This window comes from Limulus polyphemus, unplaced genomic scaffold (genome assembly GCF_000517525.1).
Source record: "Limulus polyphemus unplaced genomic scaffold, Limulus_polyphemus-2.1.2 Scaffold6365, whole genome shotgun sequence".
Taxonomy (NCBI): domain Eukaryota; kingdom Metazoa; phylum Arthropoda; class Merostomata; order Xiphosura; family Limulidae; genus Limulus; species Limulus polyphemus.
The window spans coordinates 7,030-16,869 of record NW_013671975.1 but is presented as its reverse complement, the minus strand read 5'-3'; the positions used below and the strand labels follow the sequence as shown (position 1 = coordinate 16,869).

The 9,840-nt window shown below is 32.6% G+C and overlaps 1 protein-coding gene across 1 annotated transcript; it reads left to right on the top strand.

Moving 5' to 3' along the window:
• The first annotated feature begins 274 nt into the window (after positions 1-274).
• LOC106473644 (codanin-1-like) lies at positions 275-6,798 on the top strand. The gene has a single exon (XM_013934326.2). The coding sequence runs from the start codon at positions 285-287 to the stop codon at positions 4,311-4,313; it is 4,029 nt and encodes a 1,342-aa protein (XP_013789780.2). The 5' UTR covers positions 275-284; the 3' UTR covers positions 4,314-6,798.
• Positions 6,799-9,840: the final 3,042 nt, after the last annotated feature.

Here is a 9,840-nt window from a genome sequence, read left to right as displayed (position 1 = left end):
TCAATTTTCCATGACTCGTTAAAAATTGTTTTAAACATTCATTGTTTGTAATATGGGAAAACAGTCGTTTTAACGTTATATGTTTCAGTTTTTTAACACTTATTAGGATCTACCTCTTCCCTGAGAATATAAAAAGGAAATGTGTTTAGAGTATGAATTGTTTTCATGGATTTATAATTTTTTAATTTTCGTAAGATGAAAAAATACAGTTTCTGTCTTTTGAATAAAAGCAGATGGTGCTGTAGTATTTAATGGAATGGTTCGTGATGGAAAGAATACTAAGTATGCTGTTTCAGAAGGTTATAACACCGTCTGAAGTCTTAACATGGTTATTAGATCGCGATTTTAAAGATGATTGTTTTTTAAATAATTTACAAGATCTCAGAGGTTTGCGTTTGGAGTTTTTGCCGTTTTTCTTGAACTACATTCGAGAAGAGTGTTTGTGGATCACCCAGAGCACGTCTCGAGCTGGTCAAACTCCTATCAAGACAGTACAAAAATCCGAATTTAGCCGCGAACAGACACACTGTGTGAAAGAAAACAAATATAGTAAGGTTATGGTATGTAACTCAAAACCGAAAGGTGATATCAAGCAGATTGTGAATTCAACTAAAATTAAACAACATTCAAACAAGAAGGGACATTTGAAATCGCACAGAGAATTGAAGTTTTCTCCAGGTATTACGTGCGCTAAGCCTACTACCACTACTATCGTAAATTGTTATAGCACAGCAGTTACTGGACTATGTAATTTATCTATAAATGAAAACAATTCCAATAACGTCACTTCAGCTGTTAATGAACAAAAAACTCAGTCAAGTCAGATATGTAAAGAACATGCTGTGGTTACCAAATATGACACAGGATTATCACAAGAAAGCTGTAAAAATACCAGAAAGATGCATTTACGTTCATTTTCTGACACAAATGATTTCCCTCATCAAGACTTCAGCTTTTCGAAGGATAGCAAATCTATGCACTTGTTGCAGAACTTTAACAACAGCAGCAATGTGGGTTTTGAAGAACCTTTACATCACTATGTCAGTGCCAAATCTCAACATAACGTATCTGGTCATCATGGTCGAAGGGGTGGAAGAAATAGGGAGAGAAATTCAAATATTCCTAAAGCAGAAAAGAACCCACCCCCAAATGTCAATGATATGGAAGCATTCCCACCAATGGGTACTCATAGTGCCATAAAGAATACACCTCGTAGAATAACAGCTATTCAGCTAACGAACCGGTCATCTACACCAGTAACTGGTTTTGCTTCGCCCTTTAGCATCAATTCTTCTTCTGTAATCCAAACTCCAAGTAGTGTATTCAGTGACACACCGTTGAAAGATGAACAAGAGCTAGGATTTGAAAAAGAACGCCAGCTTTTAAGAAAGGTGCGAAATCAGTGCTCGATCAATCATACAGATTCATGGTTAAATTTAGATCAGAATAATCAGGGTCTAGTAAAAGGTGAGTTAAAATTTTTATTGTCAAATTCAACAAAAAGTGTATCACCACAGCAAGAGTTTTTAACACCACAGTTAGACATGGTCACACATAGAGAGGAGATTTTAGTAATGGTACAGCTGTATTCTGGTTGTTTGCATGAAAATCTTCTACCAAATGTAACAGTTGAGTTGCATTTCCTGTTTCAGTTGCTTGCTGCACGATTAAAGCAGTCATGTAATGGACAGTCAGAGGTTATGCACAAAGAAGACTTATTTGGCACTGTACACAATTGTGTATTCTTTGCTGTTAATATTTTGGAAAATCAAATACCATTGTTGAGGCTGCTTGATCGTGCAACTTTGAAATTACTAGCAGATAATCCAAATGTCCAGAATTTTTCTTCAAAGTTATTAGACAAATTACACCATCTTTACGAAGAAGTGAGTCCGTCCATAAAGCCTCGTGTATCTTCTATACAGGGAGTATCCTTTCAAGCAGAAACAGATAACCGTAAGAATTTTCCCAGTGACCGTTCATTCCACGTGTTTCGAAAACAGAGAGATCTCTTTTATGAGCTTTTACGAGATTGGGAAGTTCACCACTTAACACCAGGTTGGACAGAACATGAAAAATTTCAATTGAGAGTTCATCAGATAGTAAACCTTAACCCTAATCCAGCTAATTATGCACATCTTGCTAGATTAATTCACTCTCAGTTGCTTACAACCTGTTTTGGAGATGTTGACTGGAAAGAAGAAGATAGCACAGAAGATTTGCTTGCTTCTTTAAAACGAGCTTTCCCAAAAAAATTTGAAAAACTGCAAGAAAGATTTACAGCCCCTTCCCAAGTTGGAGGACCTTGTCCAAATCCAAGTTTTCCTGATGCACAAGGGTTTTTCCATGATTTTTTAGTGGCTGCTGCATCTGCACCCCTTAATCAACATTTGCTGGACCAACTAGCATCTAAGATATACGAGGTAAACAGACTAGAAATTATTCCTACAGATTCAGAAACTGGGGTTGATCTAGAAATCCGAGAACAGTTTTTCACTGCATTACACACACTACGTTTACTTGGAAAATTTATGGGTTTTATTACTTTTTTCCCCTATAGAACTTTAGATTGTCTTCCTGGAGACTTGTTAGTGAGCCAGCAAAGCATGAGAAACAAAGCATCTCCACAGATTAACTTATTTACAGTTGTTGAAGAAGCTTACCTGAAAAGACGTCTTGTATTAACTGTGCCTTGGATTGTTGAGTTCTTAAGTATGATGGATCCAGTTGCTCCTAAGCTAGACAGCTATAAGTCCACAATTTCATTATTGTTTTGTATTTATAGAGGGGTTGTACCAGGTCAAATGAGCATCACCTTTAGAAACCACTTGTTCCTGAGGCTTATGATTGGTTGGTTGTTTGACACACCTAACTTTCCACAGTCACAATTCTTCATTGAGGTTTTAGATGTTCATAGACAGAACTGGATAAGTAAACTTGGGCTGATTTCAAGTGAGAACATATCAAATGTTGATGAAGAACTTGATAGTTTTGATTTGGTTGATCATCAGATTATTTACTCTTGCTGTCCATATCTAAGTGAACTAAAAGTGCTTTTAGGAACATTTCTAGCAGGAGTCAGAAGTAAGACAGCTGAAGTAAGAAAAATAACTCCAATATCGGCAAACACCAGATCATCAAGTGTAACAGAGAAACAACTTCAGTATCAGTTGGAAGAAAATTTTTTTCATATTCACTCAGCTTCCATGAAAAAGACGGTAGAGTTTGTTGGTGATCGAATAGCTTCAAAAGCGATTAAATCTATCAAAAAAAATATTATTCCTAATGAGAGAACCTCTGTGTTAGAAAAACTTAGGAGCTACAATTTGCCAGCAGATACTCCTGACAAGTCTAAAAGTTTAACCTATAAAAACTCTCAATTAGATGAGTTGGCTAAACAGTTTTGTGAAGAAACTCAGTCTAAAGCTATTCAGATGTGTCAGAAATACTGTGCAGAAGAAGCTGGTAAAGCTATTCAAGTACTTTTATCTGAGGACACTTTAGAGTTGGTGTTGGTAATGGCTCAGAAGATATCCACTAGGATAGCGGTGGATAAAGTCATGCAGTGGGTGAAGGTAAACATCACATACACCTACACCAGAAGTGATCTCAAAGCTGAACATGACAAACTGCTGAAATCTCAACTGTCAGAATACACAAGTTCAAACTTGGATGAAGATTCGTCACACCATTGCAAAGAATTGCTCGACTTTTTCTCCTCACCAGTTGATGTTATTAACCAAATAAAAGATGCTGTTAAAAGACTTCTTGTAGGAAATGGATGTGGAAATAGTGACACTGAAGTGCTTAAGTTGATTAAAGCAGTGAGATTGACCCTCTTAAAGTGGAAAGATTTGGTTTCCTCTGCCAAAAAAGCCATAATAGTCTTAACTGTTGATTGGGCTGTTACCTTAATTACTCATGCTCCTGAAATGTGCACAGAGGAAGTACTGGATATGTTCGTGCAATTTTGGATGGAGGTTCCAGAGTGCACAGCCATAACAAATTTGGTGTGTTCTCGTAATCTGAAGTTGTTATGTGACTCCAAAGAACCCAGGAAGAGTTGGAAAGGACTAGAAATATTATTATTGAAACTTTTGATATCGGGAAAAATAACGGGGACACAGCTGGAAGAGAACTGTTTGAAGGTTATGAAACTTGAATGGCCTGAAATTATCCTATCATATTTTGCTCCGTGTCTCCGTCAAGTGGTCGAGAGCTACAGGAAGCACAAAGGACCCGAATTAGAAGCAACATATTTTGAACTTATGGAGTGGTTGGCATGGGTTTGTGATCCTCTAGAAACATTATGACCTCTTGAAGTATAGAAGAACTGTATGTTGATATTAAGGAACCTCATTTTTAAGGTAGCTATTGTGAATGATATATTTTATCTTTTTACACTGTATTTAATATCTTCATGTTGAATTTTGGAGATAAAGAGTTCAGGAAATATTTTGGAGTCATCAGTTTTATTAAATTAATGTCATTACTTCTACATCATCTGTGGAAAAAAGTTGATGTTATATTTTTTATTGAACTCTTTGTGGTTATTGCATGTAAGATATCCAAAAACTTCTTTATTGGTAACCTCTGAAGCCTCGCTACTGTATATTGCATGTAAATTTGACCTGTTTTGTACTTATAAAATGTATTACAAGTCTGTACTTGAGAAAGAAGTGTTTCTATACCAAGCCTATCTAGTTACCAAGTCAGCTGTACTTTTTATTATAGTTGAAGCAATGGCCTTATTATAATGGGTTTTTTACAGTTTAAGAAAATACAGATGTAAATATTATTAATTTGTAATGTTAGTGTAAGCTTACATTTATAATATGGAAAATATATAGTTCTAAAAAAGGTTTTAAGTATGGGATATTTTGAATTAATCTCATTTGTCCTTTGAAAAATATTTTAAGAATTTGTACTGTAGTTTATAAACCTTCTTTGTATTAATTTGAATTTCTTCTTTAATACTTGAACCTATCTATTTGTGTGATTTTAAAAAAGTATTGAAAATGTTGTAACTTTCAGTGCTATTAATAGTTTATAATATTTTTTATTTCTGTAACAGTACTTGTATTTTTCTACATTGCACGCCATGTAAACCTGATATACATTGAATTCTGTATTAACATACCATTTTGGTACATTCTCTGAAATTGGTATACCATCATCTTTACAAGTCTTAAGTGTTACACTTGAATCAATATCGAGGGTTTTTATGTTAGTTGAATGATGATCCCTGAACAATGGAAGACCAACAAATATCACATCTCCATTAATCATTAGTTTAGGCCTAAGAATATTTAAGTCTGATTTTCATGTCACAGTGTGTAGACCCGAGATTTTAATAAATGTAAATGGGAACAAAGTAAACTACGTTATTATGAAACATCTTACAACTTGAATTTAGGAAAACATGTTTGTTACAAGAACTTTGTTGCTGGCATAAGTAACTGCATTGAGATTCATTCTTAGATATTTGTAATAGTAAAGTTAAACTATTCTCAATGCACTAGCCAATACACAATAAGTTACATTAGAAATGCAATATATTAATTAACCAGAATGTTTGAACTTTCATGTTTAAGATTAGGCTTAACACTATGAATGTACTTTTCTTTTTTTAGTTAATCAACTTACTTAACAAGAAATTTGTAGAAGATTTTTATTTTTTGGATCAAAGTAGATATTAAAATTTTAAAATGACAGATATTGAAAATAAAATAACCAAGGCTATAATTAACTTATTTCAGTGTATTTAGGATTTATTCAAGGTTTTCAGACATGGGCCCTATTTTGTGAAGAATAGCATACAAAGTGAAACAACTTAAAACATTCTCAAAATTTAAAACCTAAACTTTTATTGAATATTTAATTTCGAAAATCATTGTGACAGAAACATATCTATTTTGTAAAGATATTTTTCTTTTAATGTATAATTTGTGAAAAGACCATTTAATGGTGTTGTTTTTGGCTTAAATAAAATAATAAATAAGTATAAATTCAGAAATTAGATTGATGTTTAATATTTTAAAATTTATGTTAAAAATACATTTTATGAAGTGTTGAAAAAGTTACCAGTGTAACAAGTGGAGCTGTACATTTTTTAATGAATTATATTTGATATTCAGAGAAGAATAAGTATTTCGAAACTATGACAGATGCAAATATTATTTTTACAAATATTGGTAAGAATGTATTGGATTATGAGATAAAGTACATTGTACAGGGTGTGTTAGTGTTTTGTAATGAATTTTGAAGTTTTTTTTTCTTTATTGTACATATCTGTTAAGATATTCGCTGTCTTTTCTTTGATTTTTCTTGAGCAGGTGAATATATTTTTGCTCGAACACAATTTTTCAGCTACGTACTTATATCAAGCATAGGTTTCTCAACTTTGTGAACTATCTTTAACCTGATGTTGGTGTATGGTTTTATATCTTTTAAAAGTATTACATACTCTCTGATCACTTTAATGTATATAAAATGAAACATTACATATTTCTATTTTCTTCCAGATACTAATTTTTTACTACTGTTGTCCTAATATATATTTTTTTTGAAATTGTAAGCTAATTTGAAAAAAATATAAACACAATGAAATCAAACTGTGGGTGTTAATTTTTATATTCTGAAACACATACGAAAGAATTTTCAACTATGTAGCACACCACCACTTAGAAATATTGCTGTGCAAATATTTATCCAAGTTCTAAATGACTGAACATATTTGTAACCCAAAACACAATAGTTTATGTAATTTTTATGTTAATTTCAGAATATGTAAAATGACACATAAGGTGGTGTCCATTCTTATTTAACAGTATATATAAACATGACACCAGGATTGGTGGACAAATATAAAGTGATCCCCAGGTTTATTTACAAAGATGAACAACAGATGGCCATGTCTGTAGGTATTTACGAGTCCAGTACAATTATTCAGAATTGTAGTCAAGACCAGGTGAGGGAGACCAAGATCAAGATCAATATATTTTTTATGCAACCAAAAATTCAAAATGTAAGTTTCTTATTATTGTTGTAGCTCTTGTTTTTGTAAAGAAATGCTATTTGGATTATAAGGTTTGTCACATTCAAAATATATTGATTCTGATCCTGGTCTTTGTCTCAACCTGCTTGGCCCTCCAGGTCTTGGCTACATCTCTGCAGTTAAGTAGGTATAAAACTTAGAGTGTAAGGGATAGTTATGAAGAACGTAGTAGAATAAATAAGATACATATATACATTAAACTATAGCTTACCAGAATAATATCACAACTAACAGAATGAGATAAAAGAAACTTAGTTTCTTACAAAATTTCATGGACAGACATCTTAAATGCTTCATTTCAATGGGTTTAAAAAACAAGCTTTTTCATTTGTGTGACAAATTCATCATTACTTACTACCATTGCAGAAATAAAACTTATGAAATACTGTCACCTTTCGAAAACTGTATTAACTATATTTTGAAATTATTCCATCATTATAATAAGGAAGTTATCAACAACTTCAAAATGTTGACCAATCTCAAGTAGCACATTTTAGTAGATACTGTAAACAGTAGAGTATCTTACTTTAATAATTAATATCTGGTAACTTTTAACTGTCTTTATCATTATTGATATTTTGTTATTTATTAGTGTAATCATGTATGTATCTAACATGGCTAGATCTAAACGTTTGACTATGTATCTAACATGGCTAGATCTAAACGTTTGGCTTTATGTAACTAACATGGCTAGATCTAAACGTTTGACTTTATGTAACTAACATGGCTAGATCTAAACGTTTGACTTTATGTATCTAACATGGCTAGATCTAGACATTTGACATTATGTATCTAACATGGCTAGATCTAAATGTTTGACTTTATGTATCTAACATGGCTAGATCTAAATGTTAAACTGTCTGGACTTAAATAGCAAACAGCTGGTACACTTGGAAAATAATTATTTGTTCAGATTTTGTTTTTGGTGACTTTCATAAAAATCTTATTGGTTGTATTGTTTATTGTATTTTTGGCTTGCTATAGTGTATGAATTTATAAATAACTTTTCTAGCTAAACCTAGTGTAATGTTAATTTTGTATTTTATAATGGTTATTGATATGCAAAAACATTTTTATAATACAGTGGTTGTGGAAAGTTTTATAATCGCAGATTACACGATTAGCTCACAAGTGTACTCAGCTATTTATGTATGCTCTTAATTCTACAGACATTACAGGATTATAATTCATCATGTAAAGTATGAAAGAGAGATGGATGATGGACTTAGCTCTAACATTACTTCAACTTTGTAACTCAAATTATAGTAAATTCAGGATTGTATATTGCTTTTTAGGAAAGAATGTATGTTACATGGTTATGCTGGGTAGAATGTATGTTACATGGTTATGTTGGGGAGAATGTATGTTACATGGTTATGTTGGGGAGAATGTATGTTACATGGTTAGGTTGGGGAGAATGTATGTTACATGGTTATGTTGGGTAGAATGTATGTTACATGGTTATGTTGGGTAGAATGTATGTTACATGGTTATGTTGGGTAGAATGTATGTTACATGGTTATGTTGGGTAGAATGTGTGTCATGTGGTTATGTTGGGTAGAATGTGTGTCACGTGGTTATGTTGGGCTGAATGTATGTGACGTGGTTATGTTGGGTAGACTGTATGTTACGTGGTTATAATGTGTGTTACGTGGTTATGTTGGGTAGAATGTGTGTCACGTGGTTATGTTGGGCTGAATGTATGTTACGTGGTTATGTTGGGGAGAATGTATGTTACATGGTTATGTTGGGTGGACTGTATGTTACATTGTTATGTTGGGTAAGACGTGTGTTACATGGTTATGTTGGGGAGAATGTATGTTACATGGTTATGTTGGGTAGAATGTATCTTACGTGGTTTTGTGGGATAGAAGATATATTACATTATGTTAGGTAAGACGTGTTACATGGTTTTGTTGGTACAGTAGACTGTATGTTACATGGTTATGTTGGGTAGACTGTATGTTACATGGTTATGTTGGGTAAGACGTGTGTTACATGGTTTTGTTGGTACAGTAGACTCTATTTTTAAAGATGGCCAGGATGCTAAAAATCAAAATGACAGAAAGTTTTAATTTAAAGATGATTGTCACTCACTTTCATTTGTTTCTCTACCCAACAAGCCCCAATATAAGGCAAGAAACCATCACTAAGATACCAAACCAGAAAGTGACCAACACACCAAATTGTTCATCCTTCTTCTTATTTCATCAAGATAATTTTATAACTACCTTATCACTAATGTCAGTTTAAACCTAAATCTACTCTGTGTCATTGCTTGGTTCTAATAACTAGTAGTAATAATAATAAAAACAACAACATCATAATTATAGTGTAAACGAAACAGGAATCATCAGCCAATAATAGATGAACATTAGATGACTAACATGTAGATACTAATGCTTTGTACACTATACAGTTGGTGTCTTTAGGAAGTCAACCCCTATACTATGTATGAAGTAACGGAGTAAAAAAAGAAATTAATACACATAATATTAAATTTTATTACACACACATTCATAGAATACACTAACTTTCAGTCGGTGACACTGTCACAAAACAAATAATAAAGAACATATTGTAAATGTAAAATGATGTAGGGATGGCAGTGCCAAAAAGAATGCAAACAAGAATATAGGGATGATAGAACTATACCTAGATCATCCCTACACGACTTTCAATAATAACATTTAATGTTACACTGTAAAATGCATATTTGACTTTAATATTACTGTAGTTTGAAGTTATATATTCCTGATTGTTGGTATATAGTTTATCATAAT

Coding starts and splice junctions, on each gene's coding strand:
- LOC106473644 (XM_013934326.2), top strand. CDS start 285: ATGCTGTTTCAGAAGGTTATAACACCGTCTGAAGTCTTAACATGGTTA.